Below are 25,590 nucleotides of genomic sequence, written 5' to 3'. Positions count from 1 at the left end.
TTCAGGACCCATCTAGTCTGATCCCCTCATTTTATAGTTGAAGAAACTGAAGGCTCAGAGTGATAGACCGATTTCTCCAAGTTTATATAGGTAGGAAACCCATAGGTAGGAATTTGAACCCAGGTCATCTGACCTCAGATTAGTACTATACTGTATCTTCCATCGATCCCAATCACATATTTTTGCAGATGAGGAAACTGAGGACTAGAGAGGGAAAATAATTTGTACAGGGTCACTCAGTAAATAACAGAGAAGAGATTTGAGCCCAGGTCATCTGACTCTAGACAGAGGGTTCTTACCTCTCAACCATAACTGCCTCTCTGTGCTTGAGTGCTTGGGGTAGGAGCTTGAGGTAATAATATTGGAGGCTGGGGCTCCAGCTTGAAGCAGCCATTCCTACTGAAAGAACAGTCCTGTGTGGGAGAGTAGGGTAAGGAAGGTAGATGGGAGTTTGGGCTTTAGGACTTTTATCCAAGGCCTGAAAGCATTTCAAGATTTCATTGGGTGTATATGTTGTGGTACTGTTAATTCAACAAAGTTCTATATTTCATTTCTTAAAAGTGTCTCACCTTTGTAATAATAATAAAAAGAACTTGTTTGAGTGAAGGAGAAGTATCATAAAGGTCTTTTTTACAAAGAAAAACTTGGTGATTAATAATTAGTCTAATTAGATTCTAAATTCAGTGGGTTAAGATGGGGGAATAAGGAATAGTGGCATTTTTGTTTTCTTTTTGGTTACTTTAAGTCTACTTCTAAGTAGATGTTCCATTTATTTTCTTAAATTTTTTCTTTTTAGGCAATTGGGGTTAAGTGACTTGCCCAGGGTCACATAGCTAGTAAGTGTCAAGTGTTTGGTCTGAGGCCAAATTTGAACTCAGGTCCTCCTGAATCAGGACCAGTGCTCTATCCACTGTGCCACCTAGCTGCCCTCCAATACTTGTTATTTTTCTAGGAACTTTTCAGTTTGAACCTTATTAATGCAGCCGGCCATAGTGGATAGAGCATTGGACTTGGAGTCAGGAATACCTGGGTTCTAATTCTGCCTCTGACACTTATGAGGCCTGTGACTGTGATAAGTCACTTATCTCTGAGCTTCAGCTTTCTCATCTGTAAAATTAAGAGTGTCAGACAAATCAATTTCCAAGGACCCTTTAAGCAATAATAATTTGCTATGGAATATTCTGTGAAATAATGGTAGAAATATAATATGTATGTATATAGACACATACGTATATATAGATATAGACATAAAATCACACATACGTATATGCTTATAAATGTAAATGTAAGAAGTACGTTGGCCTTGCTTTCCCAGAGCAAGAATGGCTATATCTCCCCCTCAGAGTTCTAGGGGTATCCTTAAAGGTTTGGGGGTATTTTCTCTATTGCCATCCGCTCAGGTCCAATTATGGGTGTATTCCCCATTTTTAATTGCCAGTGATCAGCATTCCAATTACAAAGAGATATTTACTTCAAAGATATAACAAGGACATAAGTACAAATATTTCCTACTTATTTCTTGGGGAATCTTGGGAAACACTCTCCCCTACACCACTTGCATCTCTGGAGAGAGATTTCTTAATTTGATGACTTATATAGCGTTGATGGCACCAAGTTCATACCCAAATGCAGCATTGTTGTTGAATGAAGCCTTCTCTCAGTTACTGCTGGGCTGTGCTAGGAAGGTCACTCTTAATTCCTTGGGCCTCAAAGGCTAGTTGAAAAGCTGAGGTCCTGCACCTCTTCAGTGGCTCATTCTCCTGACCCCTAAAAGCTCTCAGTCTCTCATCTACACTTTCAATCTCTTTCACCAGAAAGCCAGTAAGTAGGAAAAAAATCACTCAAAGAGAATGGCAAGGTACCTTTTGAAAGCACCCCAGTTCTGGCTACATAGCCATAGCTAATCAAAAAGGCCTCTATTTACCATTTAGTTAGGAAACCAGTTAGTTAGGTAACCATTCTGGTTACAGAGTGTCTTCAGATGCTCCAAAGTCCATGTAGGCATTGTATCAGCTGTGCATGCTGAAAATGCTCAGAAGACCTAGGCTCATTGGCCAGTCTTCAGTTAGACTCACCATGAACTCTCACTATCATACTGGGTCAGGGTGAGAGGGAGCATAACATAATACAATATAGTATAATATAATTAATATAATATGATATGATATGATATGATGTGATGTGATGTGATGTGATATGATATGATATAATACAATATGATATGATACAATGTAACATAACATAACATGATATAATATAATATGATGATATGATATGATATGATATGATATGATATAATATAATATAATATAATATAATATAATATAATATAATATAATTTAATATAATATAATATATAACAACATAACATAACAATATAATGTAATATAATGTAATATAATATAACATAACATAACATGACATTATGTAATATAGTGTAACATAATGTAATGTAATGTAATATAATGTGACGTGGAATGATGTGACATGACATGACATAATATGATGATGTATGTTGTGATATGGTATGATATAGCATAATATTACATAAATTTAACTAAATATGCATGACATGCATAAATATAACTGATTGCATTAATACACATATGTGTCTATATATGTATGTATACATATACAAATACATATAAAATGCTCTACAAAGTTCAACATTTCAATTTTTTAAGCTTCATCTTTGTAGCAATGTGAAAAGAAAAACTTTATTAAAAGGCATTAGAAAGATTTTTTAATGAAGGAAAAACTTTGTGATCAATAGTTATTTTCTAGGTCTTCCAAATGTTATGGACTAAGATGGGGGAGTAAGGTTTGTTCTCATCCTCCTTTTGGCTACCTTGATTCCATTTTGCCACTTCTGGGTGGAAGTGCTATTTATTTTCTTAAAATGTTTATATTGTTCTCCCAGAACCTTTTCAGTTTGAACCTTATTATGCAGCCTGCCAGAGGGGCAGCCTTGGAATTCTGTGTGCATGTGTGTAATTTTGTATACATATGTGTATGAATATATGTAGGTATGTCTCTGCTACCAACAGCGGCTGCTAAAGGGACCGATGGTTCTTCTGGTTGGTTCTTCTAACTTTTCAAAGCTCACAAATATGTAAATTGTGTGTGTGTGCAGGAGTGTGTGTGTGTGTGTGTGTGTGTGTGTGTGGGTGTGTGTGTGTGTGTGTATGAATGAAAATGGACCAATGAGTTATTGGTCCTTAGAGCAAACTTAGCACTGCCCTTCCAGATGGGTTATACAGGACATGCCCAAATATTCCCTACCTGGTTCAATTCTAAGCCATCATGTGAAGGCTTGATAAGCCTATTTCAGGCCATTAGTGACTACAGGGCTGGTGCTTTGTGGTGACAAGTGTTCTGGTGGGTTAAGGAGGGATCATAAAAAGAATTAGTGATTCAGAAGAGAGGGAGCCAGAACTGAATTTACTTATAAAAGTATCCATATGCCTCTCCCTTGGTTCCCTGTGTCCTTTTCCATCCTGGCAATAAGTGAGGCAGGAAATGCCGTGAGCTGCAGGGTGAGGGGAGGGCCAGCAGCCGCTTTATCTCCCCACCAATAGGTTACAGGTCCATAAGTACCTGGAGCTTCTGCTTCTTTTGTATTTATTCTTTCCTTATCTTAAGTGAATAGGTATTTAAAGACAGGATTGGCCAGATTGCAAACTTGTGAGCTCTGAAAAGTTGGAAAAGCTCTCAGAGTTGGCCTTCTCAGTAGCCACTGTCAGTAGCAGTGACTATGGGAGTTGGTGGCCAAAGGGCCCAAATCTAGTGAGGCATCAACATGGCAGCTAAGGACCTACATGACCCAACTCTACAGCAGATGTCCCCATCAACTGAATCGCTGTGCTCCGTAGGGAGCCAGCTCAGCTGAACAAGGGAACATTACCTTGTTCCAAAGTGAACTTTGTTGGGACTTGAAGAAGAAGAATAAAAAGTACTCTCAGGGCTAGGAGTTACTGCTCAGCACCACATATTCTCTATATGTGTGTCACACTATCTTTGTGTCTCACTCTCACCAGGGACCTATATGCCTCCCAATTTGGGGTGATCGTTTTGTAACTACTATTCCAGCTATCTTTTTTCTAAATGGTTATTTATGTCAATCAGTTGACTGATATTAGGGAGTATACCAGATGGGGGCTTGTAAGCAATACTTATAGAAATGACAAACCCCAAAGTCACCCCTAGAGATGTGAGGGGAGCAACAATCAATTTCTGGGGACCTAATTTGCCAGTGCAATGTGAGTTGGAAGCATTAGCCCAGAACTGGACTACGCCCACACCCACACCCACACAAACACACACATGCATGTATATTTACATATGTATATATAAATGTATATGTGTGTATGCATGTAGATGTATGAAGATATGTGAATAAACACACACATATATAAAATAAGTTATCTGAAGATAACATTTCCTATGTCTTCTGTTCCTAGATCAGGTAAGCCAACAGATCTCAGTGTGTTGTGTTTGCTGGTTTACAGTGATGTCAAATGAAAACTAACATCGCAGCAAGTTGATTGTAGTAAATTGATTTGTGATACAGGCAAAGGTCAACAAATATATGTATATATGTATACATACATGGATCTACGTATATATACATATGAATATACATGCATACATATACACACATATACATATAGGTGTGTGTGTGTGTGTATGTGTGTTTGGCCTGCAATGCTATGGCAAACGTCAGGAAACTTATTTTATGATTTTATGCAGAGAAACACTAAAAGACCCTCTGGATTTTAGAGCAAGTTGAGAATAGAATCAAAGCTCTTATTTATGTTCTAGAGGTTGGACTAGATGCCCTTCCAGCCCTGAGATTCCGTGATTCTCTCCAGTGCCTGGATATAATTTCTTCTCTAGAAGAGATGATGAAAATATTACAATTTAGAGAGAGATCACTGAAAGGTAAGTGTGCTTAGTTAATTGCCAGCAAATTACACGTCTGCCATGTGATGCCAATACATAAAATATCTGGGATTTTTTGGGGTATGGATTATAATCCATCTATATTTTTAAAAGAATTCTTAGAAAGCTGACTGAGTTTCAAGAAGGTTTAGTTACTTATCCTAGTCATAGAGAAAACATATGACATTAGTGTCCTAGGTAGGATTTGAACCCAAAACTTTGTGACTCCAAGGCCAGAATTCTATGCACTACATCACGCTAACATAATTGTGTAAGGAGTATAATATTTTGCTATGTATATCAGTCATGTTGTGAGGGGGGAGGAGAACAGTTGGACCGCTAAAAAAAGAGTTGCACAGGTATCCATAAAATGTGGAAGTATCTCTAGTTTATTGAGTCAATCCTCTAAGGAAAAATAATAGGAATACATACAGAAGAATGCCATGGAATAAGAAGGCATGGATGAGTTTCAACCTGCCCCAGGAAGAGGATACCCATATCAACAAGCAAATGGATCCAGGGAAACACTAAAATTAATATTTTGTTTGGCTTACAGTAATGCTGTTCAAGTAAACCAGCTATAATTGTTTAAATGAATATCATAGCTATAATTCAAATTCCTGCCCATTAGTTAGGAATGGTCACTCTTCACAACATGGGGCCCCAAACAATCTATGTGCTGTGATTCAAGTTCTGAAATGCTTCCATCATAGCAATCCATGTCCAACTTGTTAAAGTTTATGAAGAAAATGTTTTTGGTCAACAAAATATAACAAACTGGTGTGTACAGTTCTGAGAAGGGAAGCAATGCCCTAGGAATGCTGTGCCAAGTTGACAACCAGCCAATGAAACAACTGATGAAAACACTGAATGAATCAGTAACAATCTTCCAGACACATGGTGGAGTCTGGTAGGTGGTCATGTAGAAAATAACCACTAAATCATATTTCAAATGCTTGTAATCATCATTTGCTTTGTGTCCTGCACATAGGAGGCATATTACTCATTGTTTTGAAGAAAATAGCTTTTTCAAAACACCCCCCCCCAATTACTTTTTCAACAAACCTTCTTCATCATCATTCCCTTCTCAACTCTGTGATAGAATCCCTGACATTCTTTTAAGCACAGATCAGACATCACCTTCTCCATGAAGCTTTTCCTTATCCCTCCAGTTATTAGCAATCTTTCTTTCCTGAAATTGCCTAGCATTACTTTATATAATCTCTGTATTTACTTACTGGTGAATATCATGTTCTAACCCCCAGCAGAATGTAAATTCTTGAGGTCTGGGGCAGTCATGTTCTTGTCTTTGTATTCACAGAGCCTACCATATCTCCTTTGCGTATAGTAGATATTTAAGAAATGTTGTTAAATTTAACTAAATTGATTCAGAGCACAATTCTGAATGATTAGAATGTGTAATGATCTCAGTGGAAGCAGGAAAATACCCTTGTCTAAAGAATATATTGGGGCAGCTAGGTGGCACAGTGGATAGAGAACCGGCCCTGGGTTTAGGAGGACCTGAGTTCAAATCCGACTTCAGACACATAACACTTACTAGCTGTGTGACCCTGGGCAAGTCACTTAACCCCATTGCCTAGCCAAAAAAAAAAATATCACTTATTCAATCATTTACTAGAATAGCATGACTCTAATTCCCAAACAGGATGATATGAAATGAAAGGGTTATTAATATTGGGTCCCACCACATACTTGGGGGCAGGGGAGACTTCCAGAACCCTTAGATCCGGCTTTGTATTAACTAACAAAGGAAATAGCTGTGTTTTTATTTTTAAGAATTGAGTGCTCTGAAGGATAGAGGAAGAAAAGTCTAATGGACAGAGACCTGGTCTTTAATGTAAGAAGACTTTGCCTCTGATACGTATTGGGCATGACCCAGGCCAAGTCACTGAGCTCAGTGGTCTAGGCAACTCTCTAAACCTCTATATTGCAGAGAAGGTGCCAACCTGCATTGATAAAGGAAGTTTCCTACGCAAATGAAATCACAGATCCAGTCCCTATCCCTTTGAAGGGAATAAGTATTTATATAGCATCAACTCCATGCCAGGCACTGTGCTAATCCACAAATCCCCATGCCATTTAATTTTGGTCACGGGTGTACCAGTCATAAATTTAACATTTGGGACTTGCTATGTGAAGAGGGATTAATTAGAATGCTTCTTTAATTGTATTGGTGTTCAGTCATCTTTCAGTCCTGTCCAACTCTTTGTGACCCCATGTGGGTTTTCTTGGCAAAGATACTGGAGTGGCTTACCCTTTCCTTCTCCAGCTCATTTTACAGATGAAGAAACTGAGGCAAGCAGGGTTAAGTGACTTGCCCAATGTCCCACAGCTAGAAAATGTCTGAAGCTAGATTTGAACTTAGGAAGATGAGTCTTCCTGACTCCAAGGTTGGCATTCTATCCACTGTGCCACCTAGCTGCCCTACCTGCTAATATAATAAGATAATATTAATTTCCCTCAAACCACATTTTAAGGAGCATTCCCAGGCCAGCCAGCTCTTCATTCCTCTCCAGGTTATTTTTGTACTTTCTCTCCCATGACTTAGCTCTTTATCTTGAAGCCTCACTGCAAGAGGGTAGGGATGGGCTGTGTTAGGTGCTGTTTTGACTATGTATATTTTGTGTGCCCACATAGGTCTTTCTTTATGTGACTCTGAAGGAGGTATGAATAGATTTCATTAGAATCTCTTCCAACCATCTTTACCCAAGGGAGACTTGGATTCCTTCCAGGAAGAGAGTAAGAGGTTGGGACCACAAATTGGCCACTCTGCCTGCTCTCCTATGAGAAAGGGCACCAGGATAAAATTATGTCTATTAGATTGTAAGCTCCTTGAGAGCAGGGACTACCTTTTGCCTTTTTTTGTATCTTAAGCACTCAGTAAGTGCCCAGTACATAGTAGGTGCTTAATAAATGTTTATTGACTATTAGATTTATTGATCCCTCTATATATTATCAGTATAGAGGAAATAAATGTATAGGTTCAAGCTGAATTCCTAATCACTCTTCCCTGATGGGAAAAGAGTATCCCAAGCTATATAGCCAAGACTTGCTCCCTTCCCATCAAATGTCAGTTCTAAAATGAACACACATAGAAAATAGCAAATAAACTCATTTATTCAAGTTAATAGCAAAACAGAAACCAGAGAAGATTTACATGTATACCAGACAGCACAGACTGAAGAAGCTCCTTCATTGGGAGCAGGGTAACTTGGCTCAAGAAAGAGAAAGTATTCTAGATCTTATCCAAATGATAGTTCCCTGAAGTCTACAGTGTGGCAAACTGGGGGATGGGGACATGACCGAGGTGCTGTCTGCTTTACAGGACAATTCCTGCCCCAAATCTTTCTCTCCCTTCAGGGACCTGAGGAGAGTCTGGAATTATATGTCTTTTTTCTTAAAGCCAGATGATGAGGGCACTTGTTACATCTAACCTATTACTGAATCCTGATGATTCTACCTTCACAGCAAATCTCACATTCTTCTTCTGCTCTTTATTCCTAAAGCTATCATCCTGGTAAAGGTCTTTGTCAGCTACCTACCTGAACCCTGGCTTTCTAGCAGGTATTCCTGATTCACTTCTTCCACTCAGTCCATCCTCAATACCATGGGCCAAGTTCATCTATAGCATAGATCTGATCACACCACTCATTTGTGCAAAGATCTTCAGGGGCTTTCTATCACCTGCCAAAGAAACTCTTGAGCTTCTTTTGTTTGGCATTCAAGTTTTTCCACAACTAGGTAACACCTTGGCTTTCTAACCTGATTTCATGTTACTAACTTCTATGTACTCTGTATTCTAGTGAAACTGGCCAACTCTCTGTGCCTGAAACATACTCTGTGCTCTCCATAGCTTTGCTCAGGCTCTCCCCTACAGCCAGAAGGTCCTTCACCCTCCTTCTCTTGGCCTCTTGGATTCCTCCCCTCACCTGTAAAGACCAACTCGAACTGGCACCTCTTCTGTGAAGCCCTTTCTGATCTCCCGGACCTGCTATCTAACACCTTTCCGCACAGATCTCCTATAGCATGTAGTATTGCCCTTCTCAAATTCCCTACTTCACTCTCTACTCAGCTTGCCACCTGAAGCAAAGACCAGACTTTAAAAGATTTAACCTTTCCATCCAGAGCCCTGGGGCTCTGCTGTCCTGCCTGGTGACTACTCCGCCTGGCAGACTATTTCAGAGCAGCCCAGCTATACTCATCAGCCTCCTTCTCACCATCCACCCTGACTCTGGGCTCTTCCCTCAGCCTCCTTCACCTCCCTACTCTCCAGTGCTGGAACCATGATCAAACCTGTCCTACCTTACTCCTGGAAGATATGTGTGGATCGGCTCCCTATTGGCTCTACTCAATCTAATTTTCCAGATCAAAGTGTCCTTTCTCCCCTACCTTTCCCCTAGAAATAATATTGTTTTCCCCCTTTAGAATGTAAGCTCCTTGGGGTCAGGGGTTGGTTCGTTTTTGTATATGCTTCCCCAGTGCTTGGTACAGTAAGTGGTACATAGTCAGCTCTTTCATTCATTCATTCATTAAAATTAATATTGTGTATCATTGTTACTTGTGTTTGTCTCTTTTCATTTCTAGACTATAAGTTCCATGCAGGCAGGCAATGTGTCTTATATAAACTTTGTACAGTGCCTAGAACGATGCTTTAAATACCTTAGGCATTTAAATATTGATTTTTTGTGTCTATTAAGTGCTTTCTCATTTCTATTGCCTTTAATACTGGACTTAATGGATGTTATCTTTGTACTGTATTACTGTATTACTGTATTTGTACTGTATTACTGTAGAAATACTGACAATAATAATGGATATTTTGAGAGCTAGACAGGAACTTTAGTCAGTCTGTCAATAAGCATTAATAAGGTGCTTACGTGGTAGGCAGTATGCTAAGCATTCGGGATAAAAAAAAAGGTAAAAACACTGTTCTGCCCTCAAAGAGCTTCTATTCTAATAGGGGAGACAACATGCAAATAATTGGGTACATCCATGATATGGACAGAGAGGATGGGAGGTTGTCTTAGAGGGAAGGATGGGGAAACAAAGGCCTTCTGTCACTGGTGGGATTTCAGCCAAGTCTCAAAGGAAGCCAGGTAAACTGTCGGGCAGTGGTGAGGAGGGTGAGCATTTTGAGACACGAGGGATAGCCCAAATGTCTCCAAAGACAGGAGAGATAAAGCTGTGTAAAAGAACAACATTGTAGTGGGATCAGAAGGTTTGAAGACAGGAGTCAAGTGGGAGAAAAATGGAAAGGTGCAAAGGGGGCAGGTTATGGAGAACTTGAAATGCCAAACAGAGAGTTTTATCTTTGATGCCATAAGGAATAGGGAGCCATCAGGGTTTGTTGAGGGGCGATGTGGTCTACCTGTGCTTTGAGAAAATCACTTCGGTGGCCACTGGAGTGGACTGAGTGGGGAGAGATGAGGCAAGAAGGCAACTTTGATAGTCCTGGGGTGAGGTGAGTCCCTCCCTGCTGGTTTTAAAGATGAGCAATGTAAGGATGGAGTGAGTGGAAGAGATTCACCAGGAGGACTTGGTAGGTGGGCCAAAAGTAAGTGACTCATCTGAGGTCACTCAGAGAGGAAGTGGCAGAGGTGAGATTGGAACCCATATTCCCTGACTTTGAATCCTTTGCCCTTCCTACTAACCTATGCTGCCTCTTGATATATGTGCCTTTCCCTATGATCCTCACCACAAATCTGAGAGCGCCATACTGCAGGTAGTATATAATCCCCAAATATCTAGAGCCCAGAGAAGTTAATGTCTTGCCCAGGATCATGCATCCAGTAAGCCTCAGAAAGGAGATTCAAACCTGAAGCCTGGCACCCTTTGCCCTGTGCATGCAAGAAATCACTTTCATTAAGTGCAGAAAGAGATTCTCACTTTGAGAAACTTATTGAGGATTTTATGACCATGTCCTTCTCCATTTGTCTTCTCCATGAGTCATTTTCTGGACATGGGCCTGAGGACAGCATTGAATGTACAAGTAGCCCAAACGGAGGAGTCAATAAAAAATTGCTTTATTTTACTTTTTTTTTTTTATAATTTTGGAGGCAACTAGGTAGTTCAGTAATTAGACCACTGGGTCTGGAGTCAGGAAGCTCTGAGTTCAAATTTGGCCTCAGACACTTATTAGCTGTGTGACTCTGGGCAAGTCACTTAAACTTTGCCTACCTCAGTTTCCTCATGTGTAAAAAGGGGATAATAATAGCACCTACCTCCCAGGGTTGTTGTGAGGATCAAATGAGATCATATTTGTAAGGCATTTAGCACAGTGCCTGGCATAAAGCAGATGCATAATAAATGCTTTTTTCCTTCCTTCATTCCTTCCATTCTTTATAAATTAAAAAAAAAAAGCATTAGGCTCTCCTTAAAAGCCAGCAGGCATAAGTCCATGCTTTTGGATCCTTGGTAGAAAAACCTTCCATTTCTTTTTAGGTTATCTTTCAGTCTTTAACTCATCTTTTAATTTGCCCAGACCATACAATGAATATCAATTAGGGATTGTCTATGATTCAATCTCATTGCCACCAAATCTCTGAATCTTTTTTTTTTTTTAAAGAAAAGCTGGAGTTACCTTGTTCCCTCTCTGATAAACAATTCCCAAGATCAAAGAGAATTTCTCTGCTAATTATGTTCAGTTTTGTTTGTGAATCAGATATTAATTAATGAGGTTGGGACAAGCAGTGTGGAGCACTATTTAAGCTTCTGAAAATAGTTCTTATAATGAAAATATATGCACGTTTTAAAGGGAAAAAAAAGCCCAAACCTCAGTCAAGACTGAAATTCCAATCTTTGCATAGTTCTAAATTCTCCAGTGCAGCTGTGGCCAGGAAATCTGTGGTGAAGGCCAACATTCCTCCCCTCTATCTCCTTCGCTGTGGTCATAGAAAGCAAGGAGGAATACTTACTGTGAGCTCGGACCCAATTACTATGCCCTTGAGCATAATCAAATGACTTAAGAGCCAAGTTTCTGGCTGGATTCATGACTGCATGCAGATAAAGCCGATCTTATTTTGAGACGAGACAACAAGCATTTATTAAGCACCTCCTTCCAGGCACCTTGCAAAGACTGGATCTTATTTGACCATCAGCTCACAAATGACTAAATGGGGTGAATGGACAGATGAAGGGAACATTAGCACGCTTTCAGTCCAGTAAGTATTACTCTGGACTGGATGTCAGTGCCATTTAAATTGAACAAGACAATGTTGGACAGAGACATAAATGGGAGTTTTTGTGCTTGAGGCAAACACTGTGAGTAGTGTCCAGGCCAAGGACCCCTCAGCTAAGACACTGTTCCATGGTGGGGAAAGTCAATGGAGAAGGGGAAGAAACAACCCGATCCTCTCTTACACTAATTATCCTTGCTAACTAGAAGCTAAGCTCTGTTGCTTCCATGCTGCTGGAGGACCACAAGTACTGTCAGCATTCTTTAAATTCAGAGTGCTGGGACAAATCCCTGATCACCTTACCCTAGTTATAGCTTTACTGCTCTAGGAAATAAATGACTACCCCTAGAAGGAGTGTGATAAACTCCTTTTCCCCTTTGAGTTTCTTTGACAAGGTATATATTTCCCTTTTCCTGGGTCCTTATTGCCCTATAGACTTGGCATTGACTCAATTTATTAGCTTTGGCATCAAGGAGGAACATTGAATCGACCCCCTCATGCCTAATAAAATTCACATACCTGAGCCTACAAGAGTTTCTTCTGGAGAAGGTCAAAGATAGAGGGGAGAGGGTCTATATGCTAGGGACTCACTCCAGGGAATCCTTTAGTACCCAAGAGAAAAGTGGCCTATATTAGACAGAGATGTGAAGGAACGTAGGATCTGCCCACCAAAGAGCCACAATTTGGAACAATAGCCCAGATGGCTCCCTTTGCTGGTAATGTAAGTCATACGGACTGCAGGGTCTTCCTGACTCCCTAACAATTTCGAGTTCTTTCCTCTTGCAAGGGGATGAGGTAGCATACCCAAGGTAGTCTTACAAGTCTGGAGGACTGTATAGGTTCCTGAGGGAAAGGCAGAGAGGGAAGAGAGGGAAGGGAAGTTATTTTGACTATTTGTGGGTATCAAGATATTTGGAGACATCCTGTCCCCCAGAGCTAAAGACCAGCAAGTAGGTGGTGCCTTCAGCTTGGCATAACAATCATCCTTTGCACTCTGTATGATCTTGTCCTCTGGCAAAATGTATTGCTTTCACCAGCACCAGGTGTTCATTGCCCTCCATATTTTCCAGGTGCTTGAGAGCCATCTATCACACCTTTTGATGTGCTCACAATCCCTGTTTCATGCAACAGCTAAGTGAACCAAACCAGGTACTGCACGCCTGTTCCGGCCATGCTAACTCTGGTTCTGTTTGTGTCTGTGAGACAATCACCTTGGAGACTGTTCCCACAGGACCCAGGAACGCTGGCATTGTCCATGCATGAACCTGCTGTGGAAACGGCTATGCATAATTATGTCATGGTCCAGCCCACTTCATTTATATAGCACTTCCTTGCCCTAGTATGTTAAACTCTTCTCCTCAGGAGGACTTCTGTTTATAAGCATTTCTCACTTTGAAATTGAACTTCTGTGTCCTGATTTTTCTGCCTCTAGGCTGCTTTGTGCAGCTCTGGCCACTCACAGGTTAGAGGCTGGCTCTGATCTGGTTAACATGGGCAAGTCCTTTAAAAAAAAAAAGCCTAACCTATGTTGTCACAATATCATAATGCTTATATGGTGTTTTAGGGTTTGTAAAGTACTTTACATATGTTATCTCAGTTGATACTACAATCCTGTGAAATAGATGTTATTACAACATCCCCATTTTACAGATGTGGAAGCTAGTGACCTGACCAGGATCACACAGCTGACAAGTGTCTGAGGCAGAATTTTAATTTAAAGTCTTCCTGATTCCAAGTCCAAAACTCTATTTCCTTATGCTCCCTAGCTGCCAATTTAATATTGTGTTAATTTTTGTGTTTATATGGAAGCTATGTGAGATATGTCAAATTCTAATGTCTCTGGAAAAACCTTGAGTAGACAGGAGACAATAAATATGACTGCTGAGAAGCCCTCAAGACTGAACCTGACCCACGTGAGCCCCGGCCCCTTTTCTACAGTGATATAGGCCACAGGTTAGAATGTGATGGAAGCAGGATAATGACTTTAACACACAAGAGCATCAGATCACCGAAAATCAAGGGGACTAGAGATTTTGAATTTCAATTTGAATTGAATTTACAATTGTTTAATTAAGCAACTTTAGAAAGATGACAGGATAATTCTGTTGTATATTGTGCATGGTAGCTTTGCAGTTTCATATGCAATCATCTTTTTTATTGTACTATGTTATAGAAATGCTTGTCTCGTTCCATAAATTAAAAATAAAAATTTTTAAAAAGATGAAGTTCCAAAGGAACTAATGGTGTGACATTGTAATAATCATAAAATCTGTCATTTATTATAAAGCCCTTTTATATACACAATATTTCATTTGCTCCTCATCACAACCCTGGGAGGGAAGTATTAGAGTAATTGTAATCTTCCTATTTTGTAGATAAGGACATGGAATATTCAGAGAGAGGAATTGATTTGCCCCGGGTCACACAGCTAGTTAATATCAGAAGTGAGATTAAAGCCCACATCTCTCCTGGCTGCACATCCAGCTGTTCCTATTCTTGGTGAGGTGACATCAGCACATTATTATCACCTTTCTACCACTCAGGCCTCTCAGTTCACATCCTCCATCAACCCTCCCCCTACTTTAGCCACCATCTTGAGAGTCAGACCTTAGACATCCTCATTATCTTCTGAACATGCCAATTGCTGCTTCATTTGTTTTACTTTGAAATTATTCAGTCTGTTTTCTTTGCTAAATTTGCTTCATAGAGCAATTTAGATACGGAAAAAATGTCTATATGCCTTCCCTTTCTGACAAATAATGTTAAATTATAACTCTTATTGTCACTAGATTTATCATATGCACTTAATTTTTAAACCTGACTTGTAAGTGAGTCAGGTCTACATCTACTAAGGCTGGGAAAAGTAGGATGAACTTTGGTTTTGGATTCAGAGGATCTCAGAGCAAATCCTGCTTCTACCATTCAGTACCAGTGTTATTTTGGACAAGTCATTTAGTAACTCTGGGCCTCATTTTCCTCATCTATAATATCAAGAAATTGGAATAGATAATTTCTGGCCACCATGAATTTTCATAGGCTGTCTGGGATGCCAGGAGTATCCTCCTTCCCTGAACTCTACTTCCTTCAAGGTTCAAGTCTTTCCTGATCCCTAAGCCAGGAGTTCTTAACCTTTTCCTTTTGTCATTGACCTCTTTGGCAGTCTGGGAAAGCCTATGGACCCCTTCTCAGAATAATATTTTTAAATGCATACAATAAAGACTACATACATAAGACTACAAAGAAAAACTTTTATACTGATATACACTTATAAAATATCAAATCAATTATTAACATTAATTTGAAATATAATTTAATGTTAACATAATAATTTGATTTATAAATATTAAAGTATTAGACAAAAATCCACAGATACCACATGAAGGACTCTCATCCTAAACCATTAATGTTTTTGCTCCTCAAATTATCTTACCCTATTTAATATGTATAAATGGCACATACCCTCTGTAGAATATAAGATCCTTGGGGAATTTTTTTAAAATCTTGTCTTTGTGTCCCCAGTATCTAGCAGGATGACTTGCATTTAACAGGTACTAATAAATGCTTATAGAATGAATAAATCTCTAAGATCCCTTCCACTTCTAAATCTATGATTCCATAATCTTTTATTTGTTTTGGTCGTCATTGCCAACGTCACACCAGCTATAGTAAAATCAATAGCTGCTCCAGGAACCCCACTTGATTCAGTGGTAGGCTGTGTAATCTATTTTATTAAAATTCTTATTTGCCTGTTGCCATCTTAATAAGAAGCCTGCAGGCATCTGAATCAATCTAATTTGCATAGTTGCTATAAACACAATTCAGCTGACATGACTATCACGCAAGTCTATTCTGAATAGTGTTGATTGGACAAGCATGGAGCAGCTAGATCTTATTTTACTCATATTAGTTCTGTTCAAGAGAAAAAGAATGTTGTTCCTCTTATGTAAAGAAGGCAAATATAATGCTCCCCGTTTTAGCAACGTGCTCAGCAAGTGAATAATTTAGAGATGGGACAACCAATGCATGCAAATCTGAAAGGATTTGCCCAAGATTCTGCAATAAATTAATGGTGGTATGATCAATGGAATATTTCCTGACCCTCAAGATCACCTGGCACCTTTGGAAAAGATTTGGCATCATAAATCTGTACTAGCTAAGGATAGCCAGGGCCATCCAAGTCTAGGGGATAGAATGATCTAGTCCTGTCCCTGCATAACTCATTTCCCTGTAAGCATCACGAATTAAATAACCCTGGCTACCAATATCCCAAGGAAACCTAAAGGGTTTTTTCAGAAGGTCAGAAAAATTATAGAGTTTATAAAAAAACTGCTATGTAAATGAAATGTGATCGTTTAACTTCTTGGAGGCTCAAGCCTTTTCGTTTGTTTATTTTGGTCTGGACCTTTGATTAACTCAACGTGGGGAGCTTCCCTTGTGGAAACTCCTTAGGCAGTTGTCTAGGAGTCTGAGAGGCAGATTGATTTGTTCATGGTCTTGGCCTGGGGTCTTCCTGACTCCAAGGCTGGCTGGCCCTCTCCTTACTCTGCCATCTTGCCTCCTGAACCACTGTTGTGTTGTTCAGTCATTTCAGACTCCTCAGGCCCCATTTGGAGTTTTCTTGGCAAAGATACTGGAGGGGTTTGCCATTTCCTTCTCATTTTGCAGATGAGGAAACTGAGGCAAAATAGGGTTAAGTGGCTTGCCCAGGGTCCAAAGCTAGTAAGTATCTGAGGTGGATTTGAACTTATGAAGATGAAGCTCCCTGATTCCAAGCGCAGTGCTCTATCCACTACACCACCTAGCTGCTCCAAACCTTTGTTTACTGAGCTATAAAAAAGGATGAGGAAATACTACTGAACTTGACATGACCGTTGTGAAGAAAATATTTTGTGTGCTTTTTTCCCTTTAAAAAAATGTGAGTGATATTTTGTTTTTGTACCATCATCATTTCCAAAGTATTCCCTCATCTTTGGAGAACCATGCCATGTAACAAAGAAGAAAAAAAGGAAAAGAAAAAATAAGAGAGGAGCGGGAAGGAGTTTAGCAAAACTAGCCAATTATCCGGGTCTGACAGTATACATAGTATTTGATGCCCATAGTTCTCCATCTCGGTAAAGAGAAGAGGGAGGTACATTTTCTCTTCTCTCCTTTGTGGTTGGGTTTTTTCATCATAATTATGGAACATTAAGTTCTGTTTGTTATTTTCACCCTGCTGTAGTCATTTTTTGGTATGTTATTTAAGAAAAACACTTTGTAAACTTTAGAGCACTCTGTAAACGAGTAATTATTATCAACATAATTGAATGAGGGGGCTCCAACCTGCCAGGATACAGTCTTCAACTAAGTTGCTCTATAGTGACATCACTTGTATGGCAGCAAACAGAAGCATTTGGCTGTGTTGGGAGGCATGACCTCTGGTGGGAGCAACAGCCAGCATCTTCTAGGTCTCCAAGTTATTGCTACCATTTCCCAGCTGCATTCATAAATGCTTGGAAAACAAAATTAACTCATGTCCCTGTGCAAAGCTGTACCTGAATCTATTACTCCATCTATTTCCCCAGAATCTAGAGGAGCTATGGATAGAAAGATTTCAAACCCTCTCCCCTCGCATTTGCTACTGTGGAGCATATATGGACCCACCTTGAGGAGACAGAAAAGGAGAACTAGATACCCATCTGACCTTATCCTCTGACTTATGGAACCTCACTCCCCTTTATGTCCCCATGTTTACAATCCTGGAGTCAGCCTTCACCCTTCCCTCTCCCTCACATTCCCTCCTATAGCTAATCAATTGTCAACTGTCAAGTCTTGCTGAATCTACCATACAGCATATCTTGTAACTCTGTCCCCTTATCTCCACTCCCATGGCCACCTCCTTCATTCTAGTTCTCATTACCTTTCATCTGGACCATTGTAATAGTTTCTTAATTAGTCTCTCTGAGCCCAGTCTTTTCTCTCTCCAATCAAGACATCTTCCCAATAACACATCCTTCAAAATACTTTTCCTAGGGTACAAGTCTGACCATGTTATTCTTTTGCTAAAAATTCTCCGGCGGCTCTCTGTTACTTCCAGGAGAAAACAAAAACTTGACTTTGAAAGCACTTTTGCTCTACCCTACCTTCCAGACTTCATGACCTCTGTGCCCTAGCCAAAGAGGTCTATCGGATCCTCCATAAACTCAGTAGTTCACTTCCCATTTTTGCATAGGCTTTCTCACAAGCCTGGTGTGCACTCCCTCCTTACCTCCTTTTAAGTGCCTTACCTTCCTTTGAGATTCAGCTCGTGTGCCCACCTACCACAAGAAATCTTTCCTAATCCACCTAGTCCCTAGTGTTCTGTCTCATCTCCAATTATTTTGTGTTTCCTTATCTGTGCACGTACTGTAATCCTCTAGTGGGAAGTGAGTTCCTTAAGGGAAGGGACCGTTTGTTGTTGGGGATTTGGTTTGGTTTTGTATCCACAGCACCAAGGACAGTGCTTTGCATGTATTAGGGGTTTAATAAATGCCTGTTGAACTGAACTGAAGAGTTACAAATACATTAGAGCTATCCAGAAAATTAAAGCTGCCCAGCTGAGTCCTCTGTGGCAGCCAAGTGAGCCAGTATCAATGAGGACCCCTGTGACTCAGGGCTGCCAAGGCTGTAACAGTAACCAAGAGCATGTACTGAACTCTCCTTGCTGTTCTCAGAGTAGAGCAGCTGTTTTTATAGCAAGAAATCAAAGTGATGTCCTTTTGATAGAGCACAAACTTTACTGGCTAAAATCAAACACTCACTTCAAAGCTTTTTTTTTTTTTGGTCTTCTAAAAAGCAGTTTGTGTACTTATTTGTACTACATGCCTCAGGCATTCTCAAACTACCGTATCTTTGAAAGAGGATTCCTGTTTGGCAATCACTCCAATGTCCTTAACTAAGTGGGTTTGACCTTGTCTGAACTGTAAAAAACACAACTGTATTCTTTTAGAGTGACAGTGAGATGGAGTGGAAAGAATCTTGGATTCGGAGTCAGAATATCTGGATTCATGTTCTGGCTCTCCCAAAGAACTCACTCAGTGACCTTGGGCAAGTTACTTGCTCTGCTCTTGGCCCATTAGAATGCTTCCCTATTAGACTGTAAACTCCATGAATGCAGACACTATCTTTACTTTTGTATCTGTGCTTAATTAACCTTCCTTCTATTCTTTTTTCTTCCTTCCTTTCTTCCTTCACTTTTCTCCCTTCCTTCTTTTCCATTCCTTCCTTTTCCCACCCTTTCTTCTTTCCTTTCTCTTACTTCTTTCCTTCCTTCCTTCTTTTTTCTTCCTTTCTTCCTCTCCATTCCTTCCTTTTTCCTTCCTTCCTTTTCTTTTTTCTTCCATTTATCCTATGGGCCAAGTAATTTGTATAGAAGTGTAGGCATAGTTGCAATGATTCTTTTAATAGCAAATGGAAATATTTTAAAAACATTTTGAGCTAGTTACAGACACTGAAGCATACTGTGAGGAGAGGGCACCCTGCCACCTCACCCACTGGCTGTGAAAAAATAAACCATCTTCACAAAGCAGGGTGTCTATCCCACCACCCCCACACCCCAAAGCTACCTCTCCAGCAGAATCTCTCGTGTTCAGATGTTGATGCAACATCAAATTCTACTTCCTTTCTCTAGAGAAGCATCAGTGGCCTAATGGAAACAGCTCTTCTTAGATTTAGAAAAGACCTGGATTAGAATCCTGCTTCCGACATTAGCTAGCTCTATGATTGTGGGCAAATCACTTAAATAGCTTTAAGACTCAGTTTTCTCATCTGAGAAATGGAGATGGTAATACTTATTTTGAGTTATTATGGGGATCAAATGTTTGTAAGACATTTTGCAGACCTTAAGGTGCTAGATCTTTTTGTCTGTAATTGTTCCAAAGGAGAGTTCCTTTACTAACCACACTAACACTTCAAAGCACAATTTAATTTTTCTCATCCACTTTTTGCCACTTAGTTCTTAACATTTAACACATTTAATAACAATTCAAGGCAAACATAACAATTTCATCATTTAAGCTTTTCTCAGAATCACATTTCCAATTAATGCTTAGTTCCAAGTCATTTTCTGGCATGCTGATACCATGTCTTTTTCTCATATTCCCTATTTCTATCTTGTAGATTCTCTTACAGCCTGTCAAGCTAGAGAATTGACCACAGAAGGACATTTAACTAGGTCTAGTAAAACCTCCACAATGGATGAGAGACAAGTTTATTTATAGGAGGGCACTTGTCTAGGGAGCCTTTTCAGTGAAAAGCCTCTTTGCAGGCTATGGCCTCTATAGAAGTGAAGAGCAGAATCTGTCTTTCCACCTTATGAACAATCCTGAGATCAGTGTTAATTCAGTCTATTTTAGTGAGTAAAGTTACATTGGATGAAGAAAATATTCAGTAAGCTGTATTGTGTAACTGTTAGAATGAAACTCTGCCACCAAAAAAAAAAAATACAGTGGCTATCAAAAGAAAAGGGGAAATGACTAAAAATCCCCGTGTTTGGTCTGATGTTAAAGATGAGACATTTTTACATTGCCTCAGTCTCTGTTTTTCCAGAATCTAACCATGACTCAACATTATACTCATTGTGCTTCCCTGGCACAGGCAACCAATGCCTTTAAAAAATAAAAAAAAACCCAACCATATCAGGCTGAGATTGTTTCTTCTTCCACTTTTTTTTGATACCTGCCTTTTTTTGGTGATTTCAACAGTAGGATGCTGCATTTTTTTTTATCCTTCTCATAGATGCCAAGGTGAGGTACTATCCTTTGTCCTTGAGACAGAAGAAGAATAGCACAATGGACGAATGTTCAAGTTGGCATCGGGAAGCCCTGGGTTCCTTAAGAGCAAAGAGTGTTTTCTTTTATTTTCTTTGTATTCCCATAGTTCAGCACAGTGACCGGTACTTAGTAGGAACTTAATAAATGTTTGTTGACTGACTGCCTGGGTTCAAATCCTGCCTCAGACACCACCCATATAAGCCTAGATAAATTCCTTAACCTCTGTCAGGCTATTTTCTCATCTGTAAAATGAGGATAATAGTAGCACCTACCTCATGGGATTATTTATAGGATTTAGTGCTGGAGCCATCTAGTTCAATCTCCTCATTTACAGATAGAGAGGTGATGTGACTTTCCCATGGCCATGGATTCTAGATCTAGAACTGGAAGAGCTCTCAGAGGCCAACTAAGAGTATTTTATAGATGAGGAAACAGACTCTAGGAAGTGAAATGACTCACCCAACATCACTCAGACAGTATATGGCAGAGACAAGATTTGAACATGTCATCATCATCATCAACAACAACAGTGGGATCAAATGAGATCCTCTCTATAAATAAATGCCAGTTATTCTTATTCCCCATTCACATCTATTTGGAGCAAAGTCAACACAATGAATTTGAAGGGTTATGGTACAGTAGAAAAAAAAACAGCAATGCTGTTGCCATTTTCAATAATCCGACGTTCTCATTTCCCAATACTACATCAGAAAATTGAGCATTGTGGAGATGGGATTTGAGCAACACTTCTACTTTAAAAATTTATCCGGTAATCCTCAAAGCTCTATCACATACCCTTTATAATGCACTTAGTCTCTACGAAGAGAGAGCACCAGGACTTGTATTAATAATCTTCCAAAGAGTTGAGGTCAATTCAGCATTTCACTATGCCAGGTCTGCCCCCTCTTCCGCTCCCCCCACCCCAGCACAGATCCTGGCATTGGAGAGAAAACAAAGCAACTCTTCCTTGTTTTCAGAAGCCCAGCATCACAATAATACAATATTTAAAATGCTTACTGTGATTTTCCAAGTACATTTGCTATTTGGAGGGTAGACTCCAGGGAATCCTTCACTGCCAATAAGTCCAGATTCTCCAGATAGAATGCCACCGCATGTGAAAACGGGTCTGGGAAGATTAAAACAACAACAAAAAATAATTAAGTTTCACTTGGAAATACAACCTATCAACATTGTCTATATTCAATAACTAATCCCAGCCTTGAAAATGTTCATAATGCAAATGAATGAATAAACACAAGGAAATTCACACAATGCATACACGTATTTTAAAAGACACTACCTCTTGGGCATTCATTTCAATTCAGCCAGTTCTAATCATGATAAAGCAAAGCTAGAAAAAGCAACTGAATAATTCAGCTTTCCAAACAAGTAGTAAAAATCAAGTCCAATGTTCAATTAATTTCCACAGACATTTAAAAAAAATCCCAGTCACTACCGTTCGTATTGAAGAAAAGAAGGGGCTAACGAGTAGTTTGTTTTTAGAGTAGCAAAGCACATTTGCCCCCTCTCTCCTTTTTAAGAGGCTTTCCTATCAGCAAGATTTTCCTAGAGGAAAGAAGGATAGTGGTGGAGGTGGAGGTGGGTTACAGGTAAAATTTGACAAAACCCTGACTCTCAACCCTAGCATAATGGAGCAAGTACAATTTGAGATCATGGAATAAATGAATTCACCTCCCAGTATGATGCCCAGAATTTCTCTCGTCCAGCTTATGTTGCTTCCCCGGGCTTAAACCACTCACTGGGCAAAGATTCCCAGAAGAGAAGGAAATTAAAGAGAGAGAGGTGGCCACATGGATCAGGGAATCCCTGTTGATCCCCGCACCCCCACTTAGAAGAGAGAGGACAGCGGGAGTGGTGAGGGGATTTGGTTTAATGATAATCACCAGCTGCTGGCAACAGGAGAAATGAGACAGGAGAGAAGCGTGTCTTACTCCAGCATGGAGGTGGCCCAAGGGTGGGAAGGAGTGAGAGGGTCTACCGGGTGAGAGAGAGCTCTGGACTCAGGGAAGCTGAAGGGGGATGGGAAGAGGAGGGGGCCGAATGCAGAGGAGCTTAGTCAGAAACCGCAGTGGCTCTCAGAGCCGGAGCCGAGGCACAAGGGAGTTTGCCAGATTGCCAGTGTTGGGGACGCTGGCAGAGAAAGAAAGCCCAATTAGGCACACAGTTGTGAGAGGCTCTGGAGAAAGCGGTGGTGGACCAGAAGGAGGTGGGCAGAGATGCCGCGGGCTGAGAGCTGAGCTGTCGGGCAGGACACCGACCCGGCTCGTGGGGCTCTAGGGAAGCTAAGAGGGGCTCCCGGCGCAGTGAGTTAGAAGAGTGAGGAAGGCGAACGCGCGAGGGTCGGGGGCTGTGGGGCAGTGGCTGTGCGCCTCGGAACCCAGGCACGCAGCAGCAGCAACAGCGGAGGCAGTAGCAATGGTAGCAGCAGCAGCAGAGGCAGAGAGCGGCAGCTGCTCTTCGGAGCCCCATCCTCCCGTTGCTCCCCACGCGCCTCCTCTGCCCCGGGCTCTTTACCTCTCCTGTGGTTGCTGCCCCGAGACCTGAGCCGCGGCTGCCAGCAACAGCCAGAGCCAGGAGCGGATGCCGGAGGCGCCTCTCATGGCTGATGGAGACGCAAGGCGGACACACACACACACACACACACACACACACACACACTCACTTACACACGCACTCACGCGCGCAAGCACACGCTTACTCTCACTCACACCCGGGAGGCCACTAAATGCACATAGAGCAGACGGTTTTCGGGCCCGCGGGGAGGGCTTTTGAAGGGAGAGTTGTAGTGTAGTCTGACTCTACACCGAATTTCCCTCGAGGAGTCTCTCTGGCAGCAAGAAACTACTGATGAATATACCATTTGTTCTCAGGCAGCAGGAGGAGGAGGAGGCTGCCTTCCCGACCAGATCCTCCTCCTCTTCCTCCTCCTCCTCTTCTTCCCCTCCTCCTCCTTTCCCCATCTCCGTGACTCAAAACTCTTCTCAAACTCTGAGTTTCAAACTTCCCAATAGGGTGTGGAAAAGAAAATCCCACTGAAGGAGGCCAGAAGATGGACTTGGCAGCACGCTACATAACAGCTTGTTTATATGTGGGAATTTAATAAGGTGAGGTTTTTAGTTGGGGAAAAAGGTGGGGAGGTGTATTTTTATGCCATTTTATTAAAGGAAGGTATTTGGACCTCCTGACTTTGCCCAACTGAAGGCTCAGTTTTCCATCGCTATCTCCTCATATTCACCTACTCAAAGAAAAAAAAAATCCAAGCTCCAGTTTTACTTGAAGCCTGCTCAGTTTGTTACTTTAAGCCAACGTTTCATTTCAATAGTTTCATTTTTTTTAAAAAGGGTGTGAGGGTGACTAAGGAGGCGACAGATGATTACTGGGTGGGGATTTGTAATTGCATTTTCAGGCCATTAGTTTCTCAGTGAATTGCTCTCTGAAGAAGCAGGCCTTTCGAGATAATAGCGACAAAATCAGAATCATCAAACCTTGGGATCAGGGTTGTTGTGAGGCTCAAATGAGATAATGGATATAAAGCATTTTTCGAAACTGAAAGTGCTTTGAAAATGCCAGTTATTATTATTGTCATGATTAATGATTAGCCTACAGGCATCTGGTCTCCAGTCTGGTGATGACTTCATCCCTTGAACTTTCTTCTCCACTTCTGCTGAGATCAAGCAATTTTTACAACGCAATACTAGAGCGCGCTGGTAAATGTTTAACAACCAAACTGGGGAGAGGGAAAATTTAATCTGCATTATTAACACTTTCTTAAGTCTAGACAATCAACAAAACAGTCAATTAAGTCTTGATTTGTAAAGACTGAAGGAAGGATTAAATGGTCACACTGAAAATTTAACAATCGTGTTCTCCCAAGGTGGTTATAACTGCCTGTAGCAACCCCTGGCTTGGGATGGTCCTGAATAGCATAGAACGTTGCTTAAAAAAAAAAAAAGGTCCTTTGCCTGAGAGGTCACATTATTACTTTAAAATTGAGCCCTCTTCTGTTAAAAGGGTCGTTCACTGGATGAAAGGCTGGTGAAAACGTGTACAGACATTCCTGGCTTTGCCCCAAGTGCTTCTGTGAAGAACAATCTGCCAGACTGGTGATTACAACTTGCTTTTTTTTCTTCACTGTCTTTTTTTTTTTAATGGATTCACATTCAAATGGATTATTGAAAAGTCTTACCAATGTTTATGATTAATGACATTCTGATTTGGTGCAATAAACACTTGTCTTTTTTTCCCCAACATCTGGAGAAGTAGCATTCTTTACATTACTCACATTTCAAAGTTATTTCTTAAGTGTTATGAGTCACACTTGATTAAAAATTGATTTCCAATTCCGAAGCTTCAAGTGTTAAGGTCATAAATGAGACTCCTGGAGAGGAAGGAAGTAGATAATTAGCTCTAGAGACTAAAAATTCTGAGTTATGATGGCATGGACACGGAGGGACTTATATGAGTCCCAGATTTTCCCAATGGGGTTTAGTTTGTATTACCTTTTTAAAAAAATAAAAAGGAAGGAACAAGTAAATAACAAAAGCAAAACTATTCAGTTCTCTGAAAGAACCACACCCTGCATGACATTTTAAAAAAATGCACTAGGAACTTTGTCAAATCACATTGCATTCTGAAGCTTACACCCT

At 40.5% G+C, this 25,590-nt stretch overlaps 1 protein-coding gene and 1 long non-coding RNA gene across 2 annotated transcripts in view; one reads left to right on the top strand and one right to left on the bottom strand.

Moving 5' to 3' along the window:
- The window catches only part of PCOLCE2 (procollagen C-endopeptidase enhancer 2), an 83,442-nt gene extending 59,678 nt beyond the window's left edge, over positions 1 to 23,764 (bottom strand). Inside the window, exons 1-2 of the mRNA XM_020970971.2 lie at positions 23,459 to 23,764; positions 21,941 to 22,049 (exon numbers count right to left, since the gene is read on the bottom strand). Of these exons, the coding sequence (XP_020826630.1) occupies positions 21,941 to 22,049; positions 23,459 to 23,544 (195 nt within the window). The 5' untranslated portion in view covers positions 23,545 to 23,764. The remainder of the gene's footprint in view (positions 1 to 21,940; positions 22,050 to 23,458) is intronic.
- Positions 23,765 to 23,777: 13 nt separating this feature from the next.
- Positions 23,778 to 25,179, top strand: LOC110197243 (uncharacterized). The gene is made up of 3 exons (XR_002321433.2): positions 23,778 to 24,048; positions 24,544 to 24,651; positions 24,956 to 25,179. It is a non-coding gene; the product is annotated as an uncharacterized LOC110197243 (long non-coding RNA).
- The last annotated feature ends 411 nt before the right edge of the window (positions 25,180 to 25,590 follow it).

The sequence above is a fragment of the Phascolarctos cinereus genome, unplaced genomic scaffold (assembly GCF_003287225.1).
Source record: "Phascolarctos cinereus isolate Bilbo 61053 unplaced genomic scaffold, phaCin_HiC Scaffold_7;HRSCAF=346, whole genome shotgun sequence".
Classification (NCBI taxonomy): domain Eukaryota; kingdom Metazoa; phylum Chordata; class Mammalia; order Diprotodontia; family Phascolarctidae; genus Phascolarctos; species Phascolarctos cinereus.
This window is presented reverse-complemented; position numbering and strand designations above follow the sequence as displayed.